This window comes from Harpegnathos saltator, unplaced genomic scaffold, assembly GCF_003227715.2.
Source record: "Harpegnathos saltator strain DR-91 unplaced genomic scaffold, Hsal_v8.6 scaffold290, whole genome shotgun sequence".
In the NCBI taxonomy this organism is placed as follows: domain Eukaryota; kingdom Metazoa; phylum Arthropoda; class Insecta; order Hymenoptera; family Formicidae; genus Harpegnathos; species Harpegnathos saltator.
In genome coordinates, this window is record NW_020230084.1 from 84,562 (window position 1) to 112,026 (window position 27,465).

The 27,465-nt window shown below is 51.0% G+C and overlaps 2 protein-coding genes across 2 annotated transcripts; one reads left to right on the plus strand and one right to left on the minus strand.

The window, feature by feature from the left end:
* Window positions 1-143: 143 nt before the first annotated feature.
* On the plus strand, window positions 144-4,266 carry LOC105181561 (uncharacterized). The gene is made up of 8 exons (XM_019840614.2): window positions 144-696; window positions 803-958; window positions 1,051-1,389; window positions 1,587-1,757; window positions 1,891-2,099; window positions 3,065-3,233; window positions 3,307-3,466; window positions 3,701-4,266. The coding sequence occupies exons 1-8, from the start codon at window positions 625-627 to the stop codon at window positions 4,111-4,113; spliced, it is 1,689 nt and encodes a 562-aa protein (XP_019696173.1). The 5' UTR covers window positions 144-624; the 3' UTR covers window positions 4,114-4,266.
* Gprk1 (G protein-coupled receptor kinase 1) lies at window positions 3,588-27,269 on the minus strand. Its single transcript, XM_011138409.3, has 17 exons — window positions 26,021-27,269; window positions 11,417-11,493; window positions 10,160-10,233; window positions 9,948-10,049; window positions 9,468-9,542; window positions 9,304-9,365; window positions 9,099-9,150; window positions 8,812-9,003; window positions 8,403-8,710; window positions 8,091-8,265; window positions 7,606-7,983; window positions 7,434-7,488; window positions 7,076-7,224; window positions 6,883-6,975; window positions 4,767-6,754; window positions 4,473-4,642; window positions 3,588-4,038 (listed from the first exon to the last, which is right to left on the minus strand). The coding sequence occupies exons 1-15, from the start codon at window positions 26,131-26,133 to the stop codon at window positions 6,596-6,598; spliced, it is 2,064 nt and encodes a 687-aa protein (XP_011136711.1). The 5' UTR covers window positions 26,134-27,269; the 3' UTR covers window positions 3,588-4,038; window positions 4,473-4,642; window positions 4,767-6,595.
* Window positions 27,270-27,465: the final 196 nt, after the last annotated feature.

A 27,465-nucleotide genomic window follows, 5' to 3' on the forward strand; every position in this document is an offset into this window, starting at 1 on the left:
ACCGTTCGAAACGCGCGTATATTTTTGAGGAAACCGCCGAGAAACACGAAGGTGCGGCCCAGGCAGCAAAACAGAGAGAACCAGTCACGATGACGAGTCAAAATGACGAGAAAATGACTGAATCACGATGAAAAAAAAAAAAAGAGTTTTCCTCATCATTTTGACGTCATTTTGATGTCATGATTTTCTCTTCCGCCTGGGGGTGTGCAACTTGACGTCATTGCCTCCCTTCAGCCGAGCCGAGCCGAGCTGAATAAATGCCTCAATCGGCAGCGTCGACATCGCGAAAGTATAGCCGAGGGCCACGTATGCGCGATCGCGTGTGCGGCTGCGACCTGTGGCATGTACGGCAGCGTAACTTCGACCCGATCGACCCATCGGCCACGCGTAGCAACGTGTTGATGATGCAGTATCGACGAAAGGCACGAGCAAACGGAGCGTGATTTGTTTGCACACAGAGAGAGAGAGAGAGAGAGAGGAGAGGGTGCCGCAACGCGGCGGTGTCCGCCGCAGTGGCCGTTACATTTTGACTGTGCGCGACGGGTGGTCCGTCCGCGTCTGGTGAAACGCGCTAAAAAATACATTGCTCGATAAAACGCTGAGACAACAATAACCGCGCGCGCGATGCCCGGGATTGCGAGCGCGACCGGCCTCATGTCCGCGCGAATTCGACCGGTACACCGACCGAAGCCCAAGGTAATAGAAATCACGCTCCATGCAAACGAATCGCGTGCCGTACGCGCGAGCGGGATTCCCCGCTCGTCTTTAATTTCTTAAGAGATCACGTATGCGTCTCGCGCAGAGAATAGAATTGTCGGGCTGCACGAAGGCAGCACCGTTTGCTCTCCGACCGTTCGCCGGCCTCTTCAATCCATATCCCTACGGCTGCTCGGTGCTGTGCAACCATCCGGCGGATTGCGAAGCGAAGGAGGTGGTGCGCCGCGCCAAAGATACATGGGTGAGAGAGAAAGAGAAAGATACGACCATTCGCCGTTTTCGCGAGTGTTGGCGTATAAATTTTTAATATCGCGCGTACTTTTTCCTAATTAGGCGACCGAAGGAAAAGCGCTCTTGCTGCCGGAGGAGATGGAGATGATACGGACGAGTTTAATGGCAGTCGCAGGCGGCGGGGGCGGCGGCGAGGCGGCTGGAAATGTCGGAGGTGGCGATGGCTGCAATATCGAAGCGACGGCCGTGCCCGAGGAACTCTTCCGGAAATACACGGAGACCGACTCGCGACCTCCGACCCCGGCACCCACGCTCGCCAGTGGGCCGGCATTGACCAATCGCGCGGCGACTCAGGAAGATTTACCGGCGACCTGTAATCCGCGCGAACGCACCACCTTGGTCCTCGATCTCCGTGCCGCGAATTCGCAGCACCACCAAGTGGTCGGTAGACATGTGTATATATATATATATATATCTCTCTCTCTCTCTCTTTCTCTCTCTCTCTTTCTCTCTGAGAGCGTGCGGATTACGAATGTATCTCGAGGATCCAATCTAGCGCGAGATGTTATCGCGCCGATATCGCGCTTTCTTTCCGCTTCGGCTTCTCACTCACGAGGATGCGCTCGTACGGCTTTTAGGAGAGCGAGACCTTCAGCTGGCACGCGCTTACGCTCGAGCCGCCGCCGACGCCGCCCCGGAAGAGCGAGATATTCATCAGCAAGCCGGTACCGCGACCGCAACATTCGTCGGTGGTACCCGCGCCGCCCCCTCCGTCGCCTCCCTCGCCCATCGCTGAAAGATGCGAAACGGTAAGTTGATCGATTTGCAGACGCCGCGCGAGTCGCGAGCTCGCGGTGTTCCCGTTACCCGGGATCGTTTCGTCCTTATAACGAATTCTTATAACGAAAAATAATCCGCTGCCGCTGCCACTACGGGTGAAAGAGCTCGTCCAGGGGGGACGAGGCGAGGGAGGAGGCCGCCGACAGCGGCAGCAGCGAGCGACCCGTAATTATTCGAAGACGGGGAAAGCGGTTGCGTAAAAGAAAATGTAGGAGGGGCTCGACGTACGGCCAACAAACGGAAGTCCGCGATCCGCTCGAGCCCACGGTGACGCAGGTCTCGCAGATTGAAGAGGGATCGAGACGACCGTCGTCAGTATATCCACGCAAATATACGTTTACAATTGTACCGACGGCATCGACGTGAAAAGCGTTGCAACTGTCCCCTCGGTTGGAATTGTTCAAGCGCGATGTTAATGTTAATTCCGGGTTAACTGCGAGTGTACTTTCGTAGTTGATTTCACATCCTCTCCTCGATGCCATTCGGTACATCCGTTTCTCTATATTGTAGCTGAGAATTTTGGACGCGGAAGAAAGATACGAATGATTTTTCTATGACTAACAAGGAAACATAACGCGGGAATTGAAAAAATTCTGAAACTTTGTGTGGAAATAAAGTGGTTCGTCCGTAATGCAAAACTATTTTTCGTTCGTGCGAAATTTCAGCCTGAGTGGGTCCCCTCACTCACCCCCCCCCCCGAGGGGAGAAAATCGCCCTTCGAAAAAAAAAACCATTTTCAGCGTCGTATCTTTTAAAATAGAAAATAAAGATAAAATTGAAAAATTTTTGAAACCCCCTCCGCCGTCCTCCAATTTTGCAAAATCTGAATACCCAGTTGCAAAGAGTATGAAATACACTACAACTTTCATATAAACCATTTTTGCATACGCTTCGTAAAAGATTCGTAAAAGAAGCTCGTTAAAAGATATACACTAAAAATGAAGATGATTTTTTTTTTTCGAAAGGGGATTTCACCCCCTCAGAACTGGAATTCCGCACGAACAAAAAATAATTTTGCATTACGGACGAACTATATATATATATTTTGCTTCTACACAAAGTTTCAGAATTTTTTCAATTTCCGCGTTCCCTATGTTTTCTTGTAAGATTCCAAGAGAGAGAGAGAGAGAGAGACAGAGAGAGAGAGAGAGAGAGAGAGAGAGAGAGAGAGAGCAGTTGCGATACTTTCCACTGATGCCGTGAGGAGTACGCCTACTTTATACCGAATGAGAATTCGATTGATTGCGGAAGAGATTTCTTGATAAAAATGTAACAGAGTTCATACGACAAATACGGCCGAAGCTGATGGCGCGGTGTCTCTCAAAAAGGCACCCGCGCCGGCAGCGAGTTACACGATGCCGCCGAGTTTCCTCGCAGCCGACGTTCTCAAGCATTTGTGCCGAGAGCTGGACCGCGATAAAGTGGAGGCGGAGTTTTCGATCAAGGTGAGTACGACGAATTTAACATTCTCGCGGAGAAACTCCTCTGCCCTGACGCGAAGTAACTCGACTGTCTCAGAGACGGATCGCTCTGGAGGAGGCGCTGCGGGTGAAGGGCGACGTTTCTTACTCGCGCGGATCTCGCCTGGCCAGCGCCAATCTGTCGGCGCAAAATACACCCCGAGTATTCTCCCGTCAAATGGTGCGATTCGAGCTACTCGACAGTCAGAGTCTTCGTGGTGTGTATCGATGTTTTCAGTCACGTTTCTTTCCCATTCGCAATATTCGCAATTTCGGAATTTATATAGACAATTGCGCGACAAAGCAAAGGTAGAACTCTCGATCGAGAAGCAATAAATGTAACGTCTTGACGAAAATTAAATCCTCTTTATACATACTAAACAATTCGCTGGTCGTTTTATGTAAGGTCACTGAGAGAGATAAAGTGTCGTCGGGATTTACGTTTGTTGTAGGATTAACACCTTTGCAGTATCTCAGCAAGCACGTGTGCGTCACGTCGGGCAGGAAGCTGATATTTGGCCGAATATTTACTAAATTCAACGAGGAGACGCCGCAAGGAGAACGGCGCATCTCGCCGAACTATGTCGAAGAGGCTCTTCAGGAAGTGGTCAGGAAGGCGTTGACGGACGAGCAGCGGTCTTATCTGAGGACCATGATAGGAGAGATAACGGAGTCGTTGAACTTCAAGGAGTGGTGCGGGTTATCCGCCGTCGTCGAGAGACTGTTGTGTCCTCTTCCGTCGAAGGAAAGCGATCCGCCGACGTGGCTCGAGAGAGCGGACTTCGAAGCTCTGGAACGGAGACTCAAGTCAGCCGAGGTGGACTCTACGTTGGCGTTATTGTTGAAGGAGATTCGTGACAGATAAAATGACGCGTTTCTTATGCATGTCCTTTCTTTTCTTTATCACAGTGATCACTAATTGTATAATGTATCTCACGATGTGTTTCATAGGTATGATTATTATTTGATTGATGTGTGTAAGCCTAAAATAAAATCTCTTTACGGTTCTACAAATGAACCCTATATAATATATATACATACATACATATATATATATATACATGTATATATATGTATATATATATATATATATATATATATATCGACGTTCTTTGCATAGCGGTTGTACGACAGACTTTGATATTCCAAGCGAAGACATATACAAAAGTATAAGTGTCACTTCATAATAAGTTACGAATGATGACTCTATTACGAGATACCTACTGTTATCTTGTTCGTTAATATGCGTAACTATTACGTCGAAATGAAATCGGCCGTCCACAAATGTACTAAATTTCGATCGTTTTTCTTTATGTTTTCAGTATAAAAAATGGACCGTGGTTCAATTTCCTCTCGTCTCGAGACACTGATATGTAATTCATTCTCGCAGAACTCTGTAATATAGGTCGAACATTAATTAATCTCACGTACATCGCACGCGCGATGCGTTACACGACGAGACTAAGATTACGAACCGTGAATTGAACGTAATGTGATGCGAAGATCACGAATACTTACTCGCCCTCAGCGTCGATCTATTGACAACACGAGATGCAGGACGAAAGAAAGCTCTTCAATCTACGTTCATCGCACATTTTATTGCCAGAGCGGATTCGCGTCCACATCCACTCGAGCGTACACACGTTGGCGTCGGTACTCGATCCACTTTGTTTTGTTTTTTTTTCTTTTTTTTTCTTTTTTTTTTTGGCTAATATACAAACGAGTTCTCTGCTTCTCTCGTACTCTCTTTCTTTCTCTCTCTCCCTCTCACTCTCTCTCTCCCTTTCACTCTCTTTCATTCTCTCTCACTTAACAACATAATAAATAATGGCTCACTTTTGTTATCGTAGGGATAATATAAAACCGGTGTGTTTGTCGTGTGTATGTGTGTACGTGTCTGCATTGGTAAATAAATTAAGTAAACGAGAACGGTGCACTCGTTTACGCAGTTGTTTACGCACGACGACAAAGTATTTCTCCGACGAAGTTGCGAGCTCATCAAATGCGATTGCGAGCCACTTGGTCACGTGACCAAGAGTCGAAATGAGTATATGAGACATCCGACGTCACGCAATTGCGACGTACGCGACGATCGAGGTGTAAAATGTAAGTATTTTTATTATACTTTTATCTATCAGGTAAGAGTATAATAAAGAGAGAGTATTAGAAAAGTATTTACACCGTACGGCGTATTTACACTCGGCTGTACTCGGCTTCTGTCACAACCGGATTACTACATAACCGGCTCATCAGTGATCGCAAACACAAACACAAACACAGTTAACGCAACACAGTAACGCAGATCGTGAGCGGTGGCTCGCGATCGTGACCATCCGACGCGTCCCCGACTTCGACGGAAGAAACGTCTGCCAAACATTGTGCAAACGAGTGCGCACGACGCGTAGGGGGTGATAAGAGTACTGGATCCGCGCGATACTAGTACTTCATCAGAATCATACACTACCGGATGTGTCTCTTGTTTTCTCCGTGCCTATTGAATTTTTGTTCACCGTGCCCGATGACGTATGTACGTCGGCGTTGTCTCGGGCTCTCTCTCTCTCTCTCTCTCTCTCTCTCTCTCTCTCTCTCTCTCTCTCTCTCTCTCTCTCTCTCTCTCTCTCTCTCGGGGAAGGGGGGAGGAAGGCTCGGTCGCTGCTAGTCACTACGTCACATTGCACATACAACTAACGTACAAATATAACGATGCCTACGCGCGAGCCACGCCAGTGACCAGAAGAGCCGCGGATTAGATGTATATGTCTCTCTGTGCGTGCGTATGTGTGTGTGTGTGTGTGTGTGTGTGTGTGTGTGTGTGTGTGTACGTGTGTTTGTATTTATGTAGGGGCGCGCGCTCGCTCGCTTGCGCGCGCCTACTTGCTCGTGGCCCTGGGAACGTACGTACGCACAATGTACGATACACTACTTGGCTAAAATCTCTATGATACAGCGCAGCGCTATCCGCCGTACACAACGGGACTTCCTCGGGACGTTTCGCGCGTCTGAGTTTAGTCTGCCAAGAGAGAGAGAAAGAGAGAAAGAGAAAGAGAAAGAAAGAGAGAGAGAGAGAGAGAGAGAGGGATCATCGTCATCCGCTTACGTCGTGAGCGACGAGTCAAGAGACAAGCGCCGTGTGTGTTTCCTCCGCCGGGAGGAGGAAGAGTGGGGGGCACTACCGCGTGCCGTCGCCGTTATTCGGAGAGACGCCCTTCTTTATGTTTTTCCTCTTGCCGTCGCAGTGCGCTCTCCGTTTAGTATAAAAAAAGTTGCTGCTGCTGCTGCTGTCGCTGCTGCGGGGCAGTGGGACTGGTGGAGTATGGCGGTGCGTCGCACTTGACATCGACAATGGGCTAGTTGCCGTTTGTGGATCGCTGCGTCGCCGGGATCACGGCGTCCCGCTCAGTCCCGTAGATCTTGCCCGCTTTCCGCGCCATATTGCCAAGCATCTCCATTGAGCATTTGTGCGCCGATCTCAACGAGAGCGCCCACTCCTTCAAGCTTATCTCGTCCTGCGAGCAGAGTTAATCGCGCGCGCGCGCGCGCGTTAAGGCAACGTTTAATTTACGTATTTTATATTAGGTAGGATTACGTCGCGCAAACAACAGACAAAAACAGAATCGAAAGATTCTGCACTCACAGCGTTTGTAAGTACGATCTTCGCGTCTCTCGTACGTACTACGATGCACTGTTCTCCTTTCACGTGCTGCAGATCCGCCCCGACTTCCTCGACCTGGAAACACGAACAAGTTGATTTGCTTCGTCTCTCTGCTTTTATTTTGTGTGCGTGTGTAGTTGAATACAACGGCATAGCATCCGCATGAGACACTTACCTGATCGAGAAACACGAGCTCGGGTTTAGTCGCGGATTCTGGATGTAATTCTAACCGATTCGGGTATAATTTCGCGTAACGCGTCTGCCATGTGCTCGCGAACGGGCCCCCTAATTTCCTTATATAACCGTGTAATATACAATCGGAACCTGCAAAAAAGAAGCCACGAGTCATCGATTGGCTGCACTCGAGTGACGTCTTAGAACGGTTAGTTATCTAACTAGGCAGACATGAGCACTTTTCTTCGCGCAAGGAAGAAAGAGAGAGAGAGAGAGAGACGCATAGCGCGAGCGCGCCCAGTTGAACAGCTATTTTACAAGCGTCGGAGCACAATACTCTTTTCATCGCAGACACTTACCCTTTTCATCCGCGTCAAAGTGCTGCTTCTGCTTCGCCTTCTTCTTATTTTCCAGCTGCAACGCAACAGAAGATGACACAGCGCGCTCTCTCTTCAACGCGACGACGACTTACGAGTAACGAATAACGAAAGAAATACATTGGATTTACAAGATGAATTATTTATCGCGTACCTTGTCCGCTTCGTTATTGATTGTCTCGAACACAGTCTCGGCCACTTCAGCCTGCCATCTCTCCGAGATGACTAGAGGAAAGTTTTTGTACAGATCCTGATCCGCGTCCGTCAGCTTGATACCCTTCGTATCCTCCTCGTCGAATGAGCCGATATCAAAGGCATCCGCGGCGTTGACTTCGCCGCGCGGCGGGATTAAGGGCGGCGTGTACTTCTGGAGGTACACCTGCTGCCAATCGATACCGCTGAAAAACGAGTGCTCCTTTAGCTCGTCTGCGCCGTTTCCACGGCAGCCGAGTCGATTGTTGATGTCCCGTTGAAGCAGACCTTCCAACAGCGACCGTAGCTCCCGCGAGAAAGTCTCCGGTAATTCCACATTCTGCAATCAATACGATACGCGCGATCGGCGCGTCAGTACCAAACCGTGTGACGCAACATCTAATCGAGTAGGCGCGCGAATTTGCAACATCATCCTCACCAACGCACCATTGTTAACGTCATACGATCTATCTCGTGCTTGTCCTTGGTCTTGTGTTGCCTGAACGGACTGTGACCTTTCAGCAGCTTATACAACATACAGCCGAAAGAGAACCAGTCCGCGCTCGAGTCGTACGCGGTGCCCTTTGAAAGTACCTCCGGTGCCATGTAACCGTGCGTACCGCTGTTGTGAGAATATTCATAGAAAGAGAAAGAGAGAGTGAGAGAGAGAGAGAACACGACTTAGAGCACTGCGTTATCATGCGCCGAGAAGCGTTTTCACCATTTCTCCCCCAAAGGCAAGAAGGGAATAATACTCACACACTCGCGTGAGGCTTCTTTTTCGAGAAATCGCACGCCAATCCGAGATCCGATATCCTCACGTGGCCGTGCTCGTCCAACAGTATATTCGCCGGCTTCAGGTCGCGGTAGACGATGTACCTACGATGCATATGCTCCAAGCCCAATATCACCTCTGCGGCGTAGAACTTCATCTCCGGCTCGTTGAAAACCCCGTGCTGGCTCAGATGGTAGTGCAGGTCGCCGCCGTTCATCAGGTCCAATATGAAGCACAGCTTGTCGGCCGTGTGAAACGCGTACGTCATGCATACTATGAACGGACAGTCCATCTGCGGATGAGGATGAATCTTATTGCGTGAAACCCCATGGTCGCGCGTGACGTCACGTCAGCGACGGCTTAGGTAACCGCGGTGGAGGTAAACACACTCACCCCGGTGCTGACGAGCGAGAGCATTATCCTTTCGTTGAGCGCTAACGTTTCACCCTGCTTCATCTTGATGCGCTTTTTGTCCAGGCATTTCATGGCGTACATTTTGCCAGTGTCCGCTTTCCGGCAACCGTACACCTCGCCGAAGCCGCCTCTCCCTATTATTCGGTGCACGCTAAAGTCGCTCATCGTCAGCTGCAATTTCACAACACAAGACGCGTGTGATAATTCGATCTTAGCGCGCGCGCGCGTGCGTCTCGTCTGACGGCTGATGAACGTGTGTTTATTACCTGAATATTTAGCTCTAGGTTCTTCCACTGGCAGAATCGGGTGTACTTGTCGCTAGAAACATAGGCAAATGTTTTTTAGACGCCGTAAGCGCGCCGACGCGCGCGCACTTTGACGCGAACGCGAAAGACGCGCGTTTTCTTTCTCGAAGAGAGTGAATATATATATATATATATATATATATATATATATATATATATCGTGTACCTTTCCAGAAATTTCTTAAACGGCTCCCCTCGCAGGTGATTGAAAATCTCCTCGATGTACGGCTACAAATAGAAGGGCATTTTTGATCCAACAACTTATCGTCGCGCATAAACACACGCGCTAAACGGGCAGAGACGGCCGCGAACGAAGACAATCTCACCTACCTCGAACAAGTTGACTGGAACTTCATTTTTCATGAGATACTTGTGTACGTGCGACACCGCCTCCTGCGAATATTCCTGCAAAAGACAGATGTGTCGCTTGTACATCGCAATTACTCACTACGAATGAACGGCAATAGAGAATCTCTTTGCCGTTCTTGCGAGTGTGATCGATGACCGAAGTTGAGAGGTTTCGTCAGTCACGGAACGAAAACGTTTGAGCGAACGACAGAGAGAGAGAGAGAGAGAGAGAGAGAGAGAGAGAGAGAATCGAAATGAAAACGTCATCGGATAACATGTCGCATAACTCTCCTTCTCTCTCTCTCTCTCTCTCTCTCTCTCTCCCTCTCCCGCTCTGCCTTCCTCGAAGACAAGATATCTTCGATAACGGAATCCTCGTGCGTCCTCTCCTCCTCGGCAAAAGAAGATTCCTCTTTCATTCGGTCACCGCGGAAAGGAACTCCAACGTGCCGCCTTACTCACGTGAGAATGCGCCAGCAACTCCTTCATAATGTAATTGTCGTAGATCTCCCTGGCGAGTTTTCTCCTGTCTTCTGGACACTCGAGCTTCTCGTACGCTTTGATCTACAATGCAGAAACGTAAGATTCCTTTATGGAGTTGGCTCGGCGTCGACGTACCGCGCGACTGCTACTACTCGAACTTAACTAGTGTAGCGGGTTGTTAAAACACGAACCTCTTCGTAAAACCTAAGTTGCGGAATCGGTTCCTCCGCTACAGTCTCGCAGAAGTCTTTGAATAAAAGGTAACCTGGAAGTACACACGTGGAGTTTGGCTTGACATCGGCGAACTTTCAGTGATCGGTATCGTTTCGGTATCGCGCCGCTTTAGAGACAACAACGACGACGACGACAACGACGACGACGACGACGACGACAATGACGATGACGACGACGACGACGACGACGACGACGACGCCGTCGCCGCCTTTTACATCCTACATCCTAATTCTACGGCGGGAAGCAACAATCGAAGCGAGCGATATACGTATGTGCGTGACACAGGCAACTGTCCGTCGCAAATCGCCGCGTGTCTGATAAAGGTAACGCCTTTCCCAGGTCATCTCGCGATCAATTTGCACGCGTCATTCCGTGACGGCAAAATCAGCCGTATTATTGGATCGTGTTAATCGGGACCGAATTTGCGAACGAAGATTCGTCTGGATTCGCGAAGTAACATTCCACGACAGGGTATAACGAGGATACTTCACGTATAGCGCGAGGTAAATGCATTCAATTAGCGCGATTCAATGATTAAACGCCATTCGATCATCGGCTTTGTCGAATTTTCGGAATGCGGATGAACGCATTCACGTATAGTCGCGTCAAAGTTCTCGCGATACGATGACGACGACGACGACGACGACGACGATGACGACGACGGCAACGACGACAACGACAGCGACGACGAGTCACGAAAGAATTATTCCACGTATAATAACGCAACGACGGCTATGTTTGCCCTATGAATAATGCATGCACGCATCTTATATATTTGCGTCAATCGGAAAGAATATGCTAATATCCGAGGGGAGAGGCAGCGCATATATCGCGGGGTCGTTTTATTGGACAGAAATAAAAAGCGCCGGAAAGTACGATGTGTTCTCATCGCCGCGCCGCGCCGCGCGCTCTCTTCGCGACGATTGTTCTCGCGAATTTACAAACCGGCGGAAAGATCCTACACGCGAACTACACCCAGAGAATTCCCCTTTGTCTCCCCGAAGATCTCGAAGGGAAACGTGGAGAGGGCCGCAAGAATCGCGAGGCGAATGAAGGCGAAGACAAAGACGAGGAAAATGAGAAGGGGAAAGAGAATGAAGAAAAGAAGAACGAGAAGATGAAGATGAAGATGTAGAGGAAGAGGAAGAGGAAGAAGAAGAGAAACACGGAGGGAAACATAAACCTACAGGGCGGTTCCCGCACGGCTTACTCACCTAACATTTGATTAAATATTTTGTCGAAGTTCACTTCGTTCTTCTTCTCCAGATACTTGTGCATCACGCTCCGCACGCTGAAACAGAAAATAGGCCTCCATCAGCCGGCGCGACGTGTTCCATGCGTGCGTCGCGAACGCGATCCGGCTTATCGAGAGCGTCGCGCGCGCGCGGGAGGAATATATTAGCGCGCGCTCAACTCGGCATCGCAATTCGAAATTTCCATACGCCGTGTATCAACGCGAAATTGATCAATATACGAAACGGTGGAATTACAGTCATTATAAGCCATCGCGTATGTATCGTCGTCGATAGCGATCCGCGCGTGTAAGATCGCTCTCCGTCGGCTCACTCCCTCCCTCTCTCTCTCTCTCTCTCTCTCTCTCTCTCTCTCTCTCTCTCTCTCTCTCTCTCTCTCTCTCTCTCTCTCTCTCTCTCTCTGTCTCTCCCAGTTTCACCCTCTTGCTTCTTCTCTCTCTCCTCTCCTTTCCCTCTTTCGCAGCTGTGTGGCTCGAATAACAAAGCGCTCGCTTCGCGATACCGTTGACACAATAGCACGCGAATTATTCGACAGAATACGGTATGTATGCAGCACGCACCGCGCGGACACGACGCCTCTCTCTCTCTCTCTCTCTCTCTCGAGCGTCTCTTTTCAATTATCCAAATGACCCGCGCGGGGTCGAAAACTATGTAGGTGTGTAGCACTCGGCTTTGTCCATTACTATCATTATCACGAGAGGAAGAGAAAGAGTGAGAATGCGAGGGAGAGGGGAAGGGTAAGGGGGGAGAGGGAGAGAGGGAGAAAGAGAGAGAGAGAGAGAGAGAGAGAGACGCTAAATAAAATTGAAATCATTTTAACCATGTTATATTTCCTCGGAAAACCTTGGTGGCTCGCCAGATGTCATTGGACACCCGGCGGCTGACATTCGATAGAATATTGAAGCGAGTAATTAGCCGTCGTAAATATCGCATTAGCGAGCGTCACGATATCGCTCCCGTGCGAGCGCTCTCGCTCGCTCGCACGCAATGACTATTCCCCGCGCGGTTGCGGTGACCTTTGAAAAGCACGAGAAGGTGTGCCCGGGCGAGTCGTACGAAATCTTTACGACCCGGCGACATTCTCCGAGATTGCTCATCGCCGATGAATAAGGTAATAAATTCGAGAATTCTCGCGAATTCACCGCGAAATCGTCGCTCGGTTGCTTCCGCCTGGCAAAGACAAACGATAAAATCGTCCATCGTCGGCGACGGCGACGACGACGACGAGCGTGTATAACACACGAGCGAACACGACGCGTTTTGGTATATTAATTTTGACATTTGAATCCGGTGCCGTGGCATGGCCAGCGCGCGTCGCATAACCCACGCGAGAGAGTACACGCGCGCGCGCGCTTACGCAAATGCCCGATAAAAGAGAAACGCCAGAACCCGGTCGAGCAATCGGCTCGGGCCGTAAACTGGCTGCTTGGCTGGCCGCGGGCCGAAGAAGTACATACGTCGTACCGTCGTGTACGTGTAGCATCGCGGTCAATTGCTTCGCAATGGATGCACCAAGGCGAGCCGATGTAGCTGCAATTGGTAATGTCGGCTATTTCAGTCGAGTGACTGGGCGATTTCAGAGGAAAAAAAAAAGGCGTACTCGCGCGCTTCAGCGCTTACTCGCTCGATCGCCTCGCCTGGACTCGCTAGGAAACGCGGTGTGCGATAACAGCAACGTAATCAATGACTCTCGAGAGAAGATAACGCGCCGGCGAGGGGAGTGTAGTGTGTCGTATGTAGTGTGAACGTAGTTCTCGCGATACTCTTTCTCTCTCTCTCTCTCTCTCTCTCTCTTGGGCGCGCGTCTCCTCCCGCGGTGACGCTTTTATTCTCGATTCGCGTTGCGAAGCCGACGGCGCGGTTAAAAAGGCGCGCACGCCGCCGCGCGAAAACTTGTTTTCGCACCAGCCCGTCTTGCTTTGGAATAATCCTGCGGCGAGGACGAAAAAAATGTGGCTCCACGTAGCGTTTCTCTATTGTGATAAATCATTTTCGCTTAATACACTGACGTTAACGTCGAATAGAGCGCCTTTTACGACGATGTTGTTCCCCCTCTCTCCCTCACACACACACACACACACACACACACACACATACACACATACGCACACACACGCGCGCGCGCGCCGAAATTACTGGATTTTTATGACTCCCGGTTATAGCGGCGAATCGGCGATTAATAATCACCTTCGGCGTAGCTCGTCGATCCGACGCGAGCATCGCTTTTTCGCTCGGTCGCTCCTCCTCTGTCCGGCGTTTTTCTACGCGGCGAGGGTTAATTGAGTTTCAGAACGGAGCGAGCGTTCCTCACCTCGCCGCGCCATGGAGCTCTTATTTATGCAACAGCATCTCAGAGAGGCTGGTCACCCGTGGAGATCACCAAGGGCGCGCGATTCCTCGCTAAATTATACAATCGGAAGGTCGCCACCGGCCCGATCGGACGGCACTAACGGCGGAGGGATTCTTAATTTTGCGCGCGCGCGCGCGTGTGCGAGTCTCTCTCTCTCTCTCTCTCTCTCTCTCTCTCTCTCTCTCTCTCTCTCTCTCTAAAATGCCTTTCGAAAGTCTCAACGAGTTATTATGCAAAACGGCTACTTATAAGGCAAATATGAAAATTTATTCCCGAACGCCTCGTCGCCGCCTTCACGGACTTTTACTTGACGCTGACGTAAAAAGGCGTTTTATCACTTACGTCTCCTCTCGCTCATTTCGCTCATTTAGCCCCGTAATGTCGTAAACGCGCGATTCGTTTATTCGTCCACGCGTTAAGTTAACGCGACGGTTCGGTCGCGCGGAAAAAAGTGGCAGTTCCGCTTCTCGTTCGGAATTCCCACAGTGTTCACCTATACGGGTAAGGTCGAAAAGCGAACGACTCGAGAGGGAGCGGGGGGAGTCCCGTGAAGTTTAGAACACGCGGATTCATCTCTCTTCGTGGCTCCACGTACGTGTTCACGTGTACGTTGGCCACCAGCGAGCCAGGTTCCTTCTTCCCGTTGGAAAACGATAGCTTCCTCCTCTGCGAGACGATGCCATAAATCTGGCGGAACTTAATATCGTCGCTGCCAGTTCCGCGTGCCCGTACAGTTTGTTGTCGGCGATGAATACGACACGGGGGCGTGGGAAAAACGAGGGTAGGCAAGACGAAACGACGAATGCTTGCCAGGGACAGGAGTCGGGTCATCGACTTTGCAAACGCCGCCGTTTGTCCCTCGCCCCTCTCTCTCTCTCTCTCTTTCTCTCTCTCTCTCTCTTTCTCGGTTCTCGGCTAGCGCCAGCGCCGTCGAGGCGAGCTGAGAGCGATGAAAAAATAAATAACGATTAAAAATATCGAGGAGAACGTGATGTATTTTTTCGAATCACACGTCACAACGGAGCCCTTCGCGAGGCGAGGGGATTATTTCGAGCGACCTGCAGCCGACGATCGAAGCGACTAATGAGTAAAAATAACGTGGAAGAAGTAAAAGCGGTGCGGGTGAGGTTGCGAACGACGGAAGGAAGGAAGGAAGGAAGCTCGCCCCCGCGCGCCCCTGGGGGCTCTAGATGGTGGTCGAAGGAAGTGTCTCACGGTATATCCTCCCGTCGTGATTACGACGTTACGGGCCGGCGTAAACATAAAAGTTAAGCAAAGCGTCGCAATAAACCGCGGGCGTAAAAGCGGTTGAGTGTAAAGTTCGGTACGGAGCAATTTCTGACGGCCGGGACGGACGGAGGGAGGGAGGGAGATTAATCCCCCGGCGTTGGAGTGTCGGGCGTAGGGGGTGAATGAGCTTTGCGACCGATTAAGATAAATCTGTGTTTCCAGTGATTGTTTGGAGCGTCGCCAGGCACCCCGCGTACCACCACCACTAATGACGGAGCTTGACCGTGCGCCTTGCGGGAACGGCTATGAATTCGAAATCGAGCACAATATTACGCGATTATGGAAATAAAGAAAAGAATGGCTCGCGCGCGCGCGCGCGCGAGCGAGCGAGCGAGCGAGCGAGAGAACGATTATGCAAATCCCATCAGCGTCCGAATAATACGAGATTCCGCCATTTAGTTAATTGGCCGACATCGGCGAAGCGCGAGAAAAAAAGAGAGAGAAAAGGCGGAAAGGGAAGGAGGAGAGAACAGAAGTGACAGCTCGCGACGCGGACTTTCCTGTTGGGAATTAAATGTCATTTCCGCGGACGTCCAAGTCTGCCGGGCGCGTAAAACGATTCTCCGACTTCGGATCGGCAAGTAGTAGCACTTACCATCCCCCGATCGATTCTCGCTCGATTGTTTCTCGCGTGTGACTAGAGAAGTATTTCAATAACGGCCGGCGAATGCGACACTTTCGCGCTCGTGTAACGTATATCTTCTTTGTACTCTCCATAGATTTCCTCCAGTCAGCCATTTTTTGCGCGGCCCATCTGTTTGCCCTTTACTCGGCCGCGCGATCCTGATTCTTTATCCATATTCAGTTTTCCGCGAAGCAACGTCTCCTCCCGGAATTTACTACTTTCCCGCGCACCCGCGATATTTGTTTTAATAATTTTTGCGTCTCTCGCGCCGCGATCTTCTCCGCTGCGCTCTCCGAGAATTCGTCAGCCGCTCGATTTGTCGGGTCCCGCCGAGATCGCGCTAACGCGGCGTGCAATTTGTTCGCCGAGATGATGATGACGATGACGACGACGAGAACGACGTCGGAGCGGGCAGTTTGAGAATTTGACGACGAAATCTCCGGGGTGACGCCGAGACCGCGCCGGCATATTTCTGTTCGCGCTGAAAAATCGAGCAGGACGCGAGAGAGAGAGAGAGAGAGAGAGAGAGAGAGAGAGAAAGAGGGGGAGAGAGAGCGCGGCTAAGCGCGTCGCGGTAAACGTTCCGTGGAAGAAGTTTATTGAAACGGAATTACACGCTTGTTGCATTAACCGCGGCGCTAAAGCCAAGCGCAACACTCTCTCTCTCTCTCTCTCTCTCTCTCTCTCTTTCTCTTTCGCTCACCGTCGTTCACTTATTTCCACAAACCGCCCAAGGTGCGCAAAAGCTCGCCCACGTCACACACTTTACTGCGCGCCTGTCAATCAAAACGATCCTTATTGCAGCCTCGCCGCGAACGAGAAACCGCGAATCCGCTTTTGCTTCCACCGGCAACGTCGCCGACCGCGACCGTATTCATCTTCATTCTCTTCCTTTTCCTCTCTCTGCTTTCCTCCTCCTCCTCGCAGACGTGAGTATTCGTCTCTCCGAGAGGCGATGTGTTTTATTTCGCATTCCCAGAGACGGCGCGCCAGAGAGGAGGCCCCCTTCAAACATTCGAATGCATCTTATTCCGGAAACTTACGCCATCCTCAGAAAGGAGCGGCTCGTCCGTCACGCTGATAAAAAATTGATAGGAACCGTGTATGGTATATATCGAGGAGGAGGAAAGATAGGGATACGGAGGAATGGGATGCAGCTCCGAGCCGGCTAAATCGAATTCCGCCGAGATGTCACTTATCTTCGCGTTACGTAACGTAGCGTGATTCGACGGCCGGTATCTCACAGGCGCGGAAGCGGCGTTCGCGTTACACGTTAAAATTAATCGCTTCTAAAGCCGCCGCCGCCGCCGCCGCCGCCGCGACCGCCACCGCCTCCTCCTCCATCTCGGGGCCAAAACCACGAGCTGCAGTTAAAATCGCATAAACAATTGACGGGATTCGCGCGCCGTATACCAGTATTTCCAGCGGTGGCGGCCGCCACCGCCGCCTATCTATTTCCACCCACGGTCGCTATCGTATTCCGCGAGCAATTTGACCGCAAGAAAATTACACTTGGTCCTGTAAAAAGAGAGAACGCGCGCGCGCACGGCGGATTAACAAGAAGGTACGCGCCTCTCTTTCGCTCGACGTACATTTAGCGCGGATCCTTTTAGGCGGAAAAGCGCTCTTTCTACACACGCCCGGAAAGGGGGGGAGGGGAGGGGGACTCTTACGGGTTTTCTAGGGCTTCAATCTTCCGGCACTCTTTCGCACTCCTACCTCCTCCCCCTTTTTCTACTCACTTGATTGCAATCTCTTTTTTCCCGACGTGAATAGGGTAGTTTCGCGGGCGGCATTCAAGCACTTGAACGCACGTCGCGGCGGCCGATAAAAGGCGGTAATTAATGTATGTAGCCGGTCGGTGCGCTACTATTTACGGTGACAGTTATGTGCGAGGAGGAGGAGCAGCAGGAGGACACGCGATGTGTGTTCAATCTCGTGTCTCCGCGCGAGCGAACGCGCGCTCTTCTTGCACAAATCGCCAATCGTCGTCCGATTCGTCCGTCGTCTCGAGCGAATCGATTAACGATTTGACTCGCCTCGGGGGGACTCCTCTCGTTTCTTGCGTCATTCGAACGTAATTACTCAATCTAGCGAATGTTCAAGTGCGAGTCAGAAGCGAAAATTTGCGACGGCGGTCTCGCGACCGTCGCATGCGCGCTGCGAAAAAGGAAAAGAGAGAGAGAGAGAGAGAGGGACTACATTTCGACTTTGCTTGTCTCCTGCGAAACTCGCTTTTTCGCCCACGAAAACGCGCAGGTTTTACAACGGGATGAGAGAACGTTCGCCTGGAGCCGGCTGATCACTACCTTTAATTACATCCTGCACCACCGACGACGACGACGACGACGAAGCTGGACGACGAGCTTTTTCCTCGTGCGCGCCAGCCGTTCCCGCTGGAAAGTTATTTCCTTCCGCGGGAAAAAGGGACAGTGTGTTACGGCCGCACCGAATAGCAAAGAGGAGCAGCAACGAGTGGCCCAGTATTCTATCGATCGTACCTTGAGCCAATCAGCGATTAACCGATCCCGTCCGATGACACTGACGGATGGCGCCCAATCTCCGTCGCGTTTGGATTCTTCGCACGAGGCAAAAGAGGATGATGAAAAAGAAGAAAGGAGAAGGAGAGGAACGCCTCGGAATAGCGAGAGGTAAGTCGCGCGTGCGCGAGGTATCTGTTTAGGGAATTAGCTGCCCGATTAAATTTGTCGAGAGACCTTAATTAAATTGATTAAAAGTCCAAGCCGAGAGAGGCCGGGGCGAAATAAATCCGCGCTGCGATGACGACGAACGGCAGGTTAACGCGACGGTGGCGGCCTATATCGATAATCCTTCGCGGACTAATACGCTTACGAACGGTTCGTTCCGTCGTAATATCCTGGGATTTATGGAAAGCCGTTTCGAACGAGAAGAAAAATCTCTCCGCCGAAGACGGAGGGAAGAAACGAATGGAAGCGAAATGGAGGCGGACAAAGAGAGAGAGAGAGAGAGAGAGAGAGAGAGAGAGAGAGAGAGAGAGAGAGGGAGAGAGAGGGAGAGAGAGGGGGGAGAGAGAGAGAGAGAGAGAGTAAGAGTGAGCGTCGAGAGGCGCCGGCACGTCGACAGCGGAGGGAAGAAAACGAAGCGTTGAGAGTAAACTTTGTCGAGCGTCAACACGCAGTAGCGATTCGACTATTTGCGGACTGAAACAAGGCGCGCTTCGGTTTCACGGCGCCTCCTCTCTCTCTCTCGCGCGAAACACACCTCGAGTCTCCTTTCTCGAGGGAAAGAGAGAGGACTCTTGAGAGGTCTCTCCCGAGAGGCTCGTTCGCAAAAGAAAAAAAAAAAGAGAAAAAAAACAGTCGAGCGCAGTCGAGAGTCGGGCAAGAATCTCGAGTCGAAATTTCGACCCCGCATTAACCCGGCAAACCCCGAACTGCAAACTTGAAGAACCAACGGAAATTTTCGAGATACAACACTGCTCTACACAAGCTATTGTCTCACCTTGAGGCTACTTAAACGGTTACTCACTGTTGCCGTTTTCCGCATGTTGAGCCTTAAGGACTCCAGAATCCTAACACTGGCATTCTTGGTTCGTAAATAATTTACGATCCTTAACTCGCAGAGCACCGTCAGTGACGGACTCGATATTCACGGACCGTTCGTATTCGGCTGCTTGGATTAATATTTTTCGTTACATGGAGCAACGTGCAGGGGCGCAAATTGATGAATTGGAAATTCATAAGGCTATCAAGAGACGCGATAATGTCTCGCGTCACGGTGCTAAACGATAATCATTTGTCGAACGATGATGGACTGCGAGTAAAATTCGTCAGATACCCGTTAAGATCCAAAATCCTCCGTATAATAAATATTTACACGTCTGTATAATAAATATTCATACACACTTAAAATAAATGACGTATCACTATCCGAGTCTCGACATCCTGCATCCTTCGTCTTAGTTTCTCGAGACTCAGGGCTGATTAATTAATTTATACACGTTTCTTCGAATTGTCGGGTCTGGAGTGTCAGGAGGCCAGAATGTTGAACGACGAAGGCAAGACAGAGAGCGACAGGATACCGAGAGAATATGATAAATCATATATTTCCAGATATGTCAAATAATTTATTACATAGAATCCTCACGAGAATTAACACGGAGAGGGAGACGATTAGTAACCATCTACATCGTCAAGATGGCGCGACAGCTTATGCAATGTTATATATCTCTGAGATTTTCCATTGATTGAAATTTTGCGAAATTTGAAGGGTTAATATAAAAGCAAAATTCCGATTAAGAAAGCGCGTTTCGTTTGTCTTGAGGAAGGAGGAGGGAAGGGAGGGGGAAGAAAAATACAGAACGAAACAGTTTACATTCGCACATTCGTGTATCTTCGCCGGCGAGCGTATATTTTTTCAATTGCGCACGTTAGGAAATTTACCGATCCCTCCCACTCCCCCTCTCTGTCTCTCTCTCTCTCTCTCTCTCTCTCTCTCTCTCTCATCTCACGGACTCGCAGCAGGACGTCGCCGTCTTGTATCGGCGCGTGCACGTAGAGAGCGAAGACGGCTGGCGGTTAATCAAAGTCGAGAATTGAGTTGTTTCAAGCTTCCACTGTGTTAGACACCGCCACGTTCACTACGTGCTGTATCGTGGTCCATACAGAATTACTTCATGGTTCAAGGATCAGGCACGCACGAGGAGGAGAGGACGCGTCGACGAACGCGTCAACAACGGCTACGTAGAAACCGAAGAAACGCTCGTGGCGAAAATCGACGTCTACCCGCGACGAGATTTGCTCATCTCGTCGCGATCTCTCCGCGGAAAGAAATAAAGAAAAAAAAATAAAGAGAAGCGACGACTTTTACTCCTACTCTCGTGTCTCACCGTGTACAGCGTACACAGTGTGTCGTATACAGCGTAATAACGATATGATTTCCGCGTGCGACGCGACTTGCGAGAGCGAGTCGCACCGCGCGCGGCTCACCGAGCTCTCACCGTGCCGCGGTTTCTGCATTTTCTTCACCCTTCTCAGATTCATTTCACGCCACGCAGGCTGCGCTTTGCTAACCTTCCGCAGGAAGCTCGCAAGAGCGCGAAAAACCCCAAGAGGGTTGATAGTCGGTGCATCCCGTTGTTTCCAGATGCGCGTTCACGCATTCTTCAACTTGGCGCCCCGTGAAAAGGGGCGAGGTCGCCTCACTTGTGTGTGCGTGCAGAGACACGAGGACGTTTGTATATACACATATGTGTGCGTGTGTGTGTGTGTGTGTGTGTATCTGTGAGTGCACACGTACATGCGTGCGCATTGGCGCATCGTTATCACGAATATCGGAACACGCGTACACACGATTTTTTTTTATTAGCCAAACATCGAACAGACCATCGTCGTGAGAATAGAAAAAAGACAGACAGAGAGAGAGAGAGAGAGAGAGGGGGGGGAGGGAGAAAGAGAGGGAGAGAGAGGGAGGGGGAGAGAGAGAGAGATAAGCGGCTGCGACGTCGTCGATGACAGCGTTAACGTTGACTTATACCGGATTTACAGTCGATGTACGGTCGACTGGGTCGGTGTCAAGTCGAGTATACTCGACTGACCAGTGTCAACGCTTTTAGTCGGGTTAATTTTAGTCTAATATTAGTCGGCTAAGCTCCTCACAGCGATTACTACGCTGTAAACTAAGCATATGACCTGGTTGCAGTTTATTTGAAAAAAAAAAAAAAAAAGAACGACCATCGGCGGCATTGTGTGTGTCCCCATTCGGTCGTTCAAACTCGCCGGGACGAGCAACGCGACGACGCGTGCCATTTTCTCCGTCTTCTCCTTCTTTTTGCTCCCTTTCTCACCCTTTTTTCTTCTCCACTTTTATGACATCGACGATTGACGGAGATCGAAATCGCGCCGTGCCGCGTCGCGTCGCGTCGCATCGCGTCATCGATCATCGATCGCACGATGACAAACTACGACGAGGAGGATGGGCGCGATAGAGCGAGAGAGAAAGAGAAAGAGAGAGAGAGAGAGAGAGAGAGAGAGAGAGAGGGAGAGAGAGAAAGAGAGACGCGCGATTCCTTCGCGCGTGGATTTACTTTTCATTGACCAACTTTCTAATGAGTGATACGAACTATACGCGCGCGCGCGATACATACACACACTCGCGAGTGCGAGCACAAAGTCACAAAGCTGCTGCAAGAATAATGAGCTAAAAACAACCCCACGCGCACTCTGACATTTTCTAAAATACATCCGCCGGATCCTCGGATTTGTGATCTCGCCGTCGCCGTCGTAAGCGAGACTCAATAAAAATCCAAAATGTCGCTCTCTCTCTCTCTCTCTCTCTCTCTCTCTCTCTCTCTTTTTCGTTCTTTTCTCTCGCGTTACACGCGATCAGCGCGAGGCGAGGCGAGGGTGTATCTCGACGATCGCGCGTGATTCGCGCGCTCGGGGGCGCGCTTAAGAGGCGTGAAGTAAATCGAAACCGTAAAGTACGTTCGCGTGCCGTTTCCTCTTTTTACGGCGCGCGCGCGCGCGTCGCTTTTACCGAGGTCGTCGAAATGCAAATGCTACACTAGAGGCGGGGCCGGCTCTAAGGAAACAATAATGGATTTCGCCGACTAATCCGAATTTAATGGTCAGCCTAGAAGGATACGTAGGGTAGAGGTAGGGCGAGCGAGAGACGATTAATATCGGAAGCGACACGGGAAACGAGATCGATAGCGCGCTCGCCGCTACGCGCCAATTAAACTATACCGTATTACAGCGTTCTAACGAGACGCATCGTCGGCCGCATTAATTCGCCGGGAATTGGGATCAAGCGGCATCATCGTGGACCATCGACGGCGCGACCCTTAATTACCCGTGCGCAAACCCCGAAGCGATCGTAAAAAAGGACGCGTCGGGTGTGCTTCTTTCCGCCCCGAGGCGGCCGCCGATATAACGAGCGCTCTCTCGTACCGTGCAAAATAAATTCGCCGCTAGACACTGCGGCTGGGATCAACTTCGATTTGACCTTCGTGCCGTCGAGATTAAGTCGAATAAACACGAGATCATGAACAAGTAGGAAACAAGGGAAAGAAAATTCGACGGACGCGCTCCGGGGCGTGTGGTTGAGTTCCTCGGCGCGGTGAAATTATTGCCCCACTCTCCGCGCTAATTTCCCAAACACCCCGGAGGGGGGGCGGGGGGATATTACACGCGCGTAATATTCTGTCTCACTCCACGAGACCGACAATTGCGTGATCAGACGCGGCATTCTTCAACAGGTCACGAGTACTCGTTTTTTTTTATTTTTTTTTTTTCGCCGATCGAGGCGCGTGTTCCGTAACGGATTGCGGGACGTTACGTAATATTTAACGGTACCGTCGGATACCGCCTGAGTAATTAATTATGCGAATCGTGGTCGCCGTCGTCGCCGCTGCCGGTCGGTGTCGATAGCACTGGAGGAATCGTCGCGAGCAGAATGAATGCCCTCGCTCTCGACGGGAGAGAGAACTTTGCTCGAGGCTGAGAGAAGCCGACGGGTACAGTTTAGCGAACTTTCGCGAGAGATACCGCCGCCAAATAATCGATACCGAAGCCGCCGCTATTCGCCGATACGATTGGCTCCGCCGATGTGAGCGCAGAATAGCATTGAATTTGAAGGCGAAGAAAGGCCGCGTCGTGCGCTCCCAATATTTTAAGATTATCGACTTTAAAGCTGCCCATTCACGATCGCGAGCGCCGTAATCCGATATTCCGCGCCGTTCATTCATCCACGCAGCGAGTTCGTTAAATTTTTACCGCTCACACGGCGGTCGTGGGAAAGTGATTCGTCGCGCTAATTGCGTACCGCCGAGGTACGTCTCTGAAAATTCTGGGACATGTGAAGAAAGAAAACAGCCGAAAACGACTGCGCGCACAGGGAGCATGCAAATGTGTGATTGTTGCCTTCTTCTTTCGTCTCTCTCTCTCTCTCTCTCTCTCTCTCTCTCTCTCTCTCTCTCTCTCTCTCTCTCTCTCTCTCTCTCGCTCCCTCTTTCATGACCGAAAGAGTTTGCCTGGAACCATCAGAAGTTCAGACTCGATACTGTACGAACATCTCGTCGACAAGGTCCAATACGAGTCTGCTTTAGTCATATGAAATACAGTACTGGCGACCGTCTTCACCCCCTGACTACCTAACTATTACTATTACTTTATTAGTCTATCATTATTTATACTAATATTTTTTTTTATCGTTCCATTACTTGTTTATACTCACCTTGCATATTCTTTTAGCTGATGTAAAACTCCAAAATTTGTTGCATCATTTTTCACTTCCTTGCGATTGAGGCGACACTGTCCCAGAGTGCTCAATAAATAACGCTTTCTCTCTCTCTCTCTCTCTCTCTCTCTCTCTCTCTCTCTCTCTCTCGCTCCCTCTTTCATGACCGAAATATCTCAAAATTTCGCTACGCGGATATCACACGGCGTTGCGTTAATTCCCCGCACATCCGGAGGATAAACGCGCCGTTTCCCCTCTGTGATCCAGAGCGGAGATGTTACGACAGGTAAACAAAAAGGAAACGCAGCAAGGGAGGCAACGTAAACACACAGACGATACAGCCGCTCGGTCAAGTTTTTCAGTCGTAGCGTGCCTCCTCCGCTTGATCTCGCGCGATAGCGCCGATGCGACGCGATAAGACGCGAGGAGACGTAACGATTGTGTTCGCCACGTAGAGGGAGAGAAAGGAGGAAGAGGGAGAGAAAGAGAGAGAGAGAGAGAGAGAGAGAGAGAGAGAGAGAGAGAGAGAGAGAGACGCGTCTCGCTCGTTTTCAATTTAGTGGAGTCGCGCGCGCTCGCGTGCTCCCTGCAAAAGAGAAATAACGGAGCGAGGCAGGAAAAACAACACGTGCTTCCGAACGACAATCTTCCCCGGCCGGAAGCGGTCGCCTCGTCGCGATCGGCTACGTATCGGGCTCTTTACGTCGCTTGAACACGTAGTTTTGCCTTATTCAGTGTTTCGCGGAGCGCGCGCGTGCACGTGAAGCGCTCGCCTGGCAAGCGGCCAGCAAAAACCGAGCCTGCTGCTCGAACCGACTGGACTTATTTTCACGGCGAAGCTTCGGTAACGTCCGCGGTTTACGGACCGAAAATAACGCCGACCGTATAAACATTGGCGAGTTATAATCGATGCGGAATATCGATCGACGCCGGTACCTGGCCGCCGCTGGAGAGAGAGAGAGAGAGAGAAAGAGAGAGAGAGAGAGAGAGAGAGAGAGAGAGAGAGAGAGAGAGAGAGAGAGAGAGAGAGAGAGAGAGAGAGAGAGAGAGAGAGAGAGAGAGAGAGAGAGAGGGAGAACGAATACTCCTTCAGCGCTTTCCAGAGAGCGAGAGAAAAAGAGGGACAGAGGAAACACACCGAGAGATTGATCGATCACACGAAATTTATTCCGTCCCGGGAATATACACACACACACACATTTAATCGTACCCGAAGATAAACCAAAGTTTAACGAGCGTGACGCGGCGCGTTGGCGGGTACGTTGTGTGTTTGCCGCGCGGAGATTGATTCGGAGCACGTCTATGTCTTGGCGTGAACGAAAGGACGAGGGGGGGAGAGAGAAAGAGAGAGAGAGAGGGGCGGGAGAGAAATCGGAAGCGAGTTGTCAGTCGTCCCCACGAAAAAAGGTAGAGACTTTTAACCAGCGACATGCTTGATATCGAAACGCGGGCGATTTAATCCGATCTCTCTCCTCCAGATCCAGGCCAGATCGATCGTCCGTCGTCCACGTGAATCCGTACGATCTCACGTACGAGCCGAGAAATCTTTGCAAATAGCGAATTAAGGAATAATTAGGAATTAGAGAGCGAGAGAGAGAGAGAGGGAGTCGCGTGTGAGAGAATCGACGAGAATCGACCGTGAATCGACGGAAGACTCGAAATATCGCGTCTCAAAGAGGCTTATAGGAAAGGACATAGAAAGAGCAGAAGAATTCTGGTAGAAAGAAAGAGAGAAAGGAAGGGGAAGAGAGAGAGAGAGAGAGAGAGAGAGAAAATTTCGCGCGTCAACTTTCGGAGCGGTGGCTGTTTGTAAACATTTTTCCTCGGTGAAGTGATAAACGTGACGAGATGCGGCGACGGCGGCGGCGACGACGACGACGGTGGTGGTGTCGACCGGGTGAACTACCGGAGGAAGAACGGGGAAAACAGCCGGAAGAAGGGAGGGGCAGGCAGGAAACGGGGAGAGGTTGTCTCCGTCCGTCCGTCGGCCGTCGCCACGAGCGTTCGTTTCCTCCGTATCGAACCGCAGGCAGAAATCGCACGCACAACAACGGCGATGAGGACAAGTGCGCGAACTCACCTAGGATCCGGCAGGACGATCTTCTTGCTGGCGCGGGCGGCTGGCGTGCACTTGCTCTTCTCCATGGCCATCAGGTAGCTGACGTCGGCCAACACCGCCTCGAGATCCGCCATTTTCCTTGGTGGTCCTTTGAACGGTGGTCTCGATTTATGAGGAAGACGATTACCCCTTCGCCGCCGTCGTCGTCGTCGTCGTCGTCGTCGGCGCTGTTGTCCTCGTCCTCGTCGGCGAGCGGACTTCTCCCTTCACTCCCCTAGGTCTTCTTCTTCCTCGGTCTCTTCCTCCTCCTCCTCCTCCTCCTAATACGGCACCGGCTCCGGGTGCGACCTAGCACACAGCCGAGAGAGCCGTTTCGCTGCCACGGACACGGTGCTCCGCCGCCGTTCGCGGGTTGCCTCACTGCCGCATATTTTTAGCGTAACACGGCGACGGCGACGACGGCGGCGGCGAAGGTAACATTCCGTACGATCGAACGGCCGGCTGAGGGAACGCGCCTCCTCGTTCTCTAATTGATGACAGATCGGCGTGAAGGACGGACGGACGGACGAATGACCGTACGAACGTCGATCGACGTGCGAGCGATCGCGACACGACCGGAGCTTGCAGCAACAACGGCAGAGGTTATTGTCGCCGCGAGACAGCGCGATGCTCCGGAAGATGATGCTCGCTCTCTTGAGGTCTCGCACTCTCCTTGTCTCTTCTCCCGCGTCGTCTGGTCCTTTTATCTGTTTATCTCTATCTGTGCTTTCGTCTCTGTCCTTTCTGTCCTCTCTCTCTCTCTCTCTCTCTTTCTTTCTTCCTCTCGGGACGTCGCACAACGTTGTTCTTCTACTACTTTTTTCTTCTTCTTCTTCTTCGTGTTTCACAATATCGTCTCTCGCACGCACGGAATTGCGCGTCGCGACGAAGCTAGCCTTCCTCGCACTCGGCTCGCGCGAGCTCCCATTTTACGCGAAACGCCGCGACGCCGTTGCTCCTCTCATCACGCCCGTGTATCGAGTGATCAACGTTGCGCGTCGGCGTCGAAGTGGACTCCTGAAAGCGCAGACGATTGATAAGCGAACAATTTGATAGTCGTAGGCATGCAATCACTCTAGGTCGAGTCGGGATGGGACGGGACGAGACGCACGAAAATCTCGCGTTGCTTCGCGAGCACAGAGCAACAACACTGCAACTCGCCGACAACTCGCTCAGCCGCAAGCTCGCGACTACTCGCTCGCGACACTCACACTCACACTTCGTTCCGTACTGGCTCGCGCCCTGATTGGCCGCGGCGCCACTCGCGGATCCGCCGCGAAATATCATCGATAAAGTAGTCTCTCTGATTCGAATCTCCGCTGGATTAAAGACCGTCGGCAAAATAGAACGTCTCTTTTACCGTAACAAAAACTCGAGTGGTTCGAATCTCCGCTTGAGGATAAAGCGACGCTTCTGTAATTATACAC

Coding starts and splice junctions, on each gene's coding strand:
- Gprk1 (XM_011138409.3), bottom strand. CDS start 26,133: ATGGCGGATCTCGAGGCGGTGTTGGCCGACGTCAGCTACCTGATGGCC. Junction 9,366..9,467: donor TTCCAGTCAACTTGTTCGAG/GTAGGTGAGATT, acceptor TTCTATTTGTAG/CCGTACATCGAGGAGATTTT. Junction 9,004..9,098: donor ACCTAGAGCTAAATATTCAG/GTAATAAACACA, acceptor GTGAAATTGCAG/CTGACGATGAGCGACTTTAG.
- LOC105181561 (XM_019840614.2), top strand. CDS start 625: ATGCCCGGGATTGCGAGCGCGACCGGCCTCATGTCCGCGCGAATTCGA. Junction 697..802: donor TACACCGACCGAAGCCCAAG/GTAATAGAAATC, acceptor CGTCTCGCGCAG/AGAATAGAATTGTCGGGCTG. Junction 3,467..3,700: donor CGACAGTCAGAGTCTTCGTG/GTGTGTATCGAT, acceptor CGTTTGTTGTAG/GATTAACACCTTTGCAGTAT.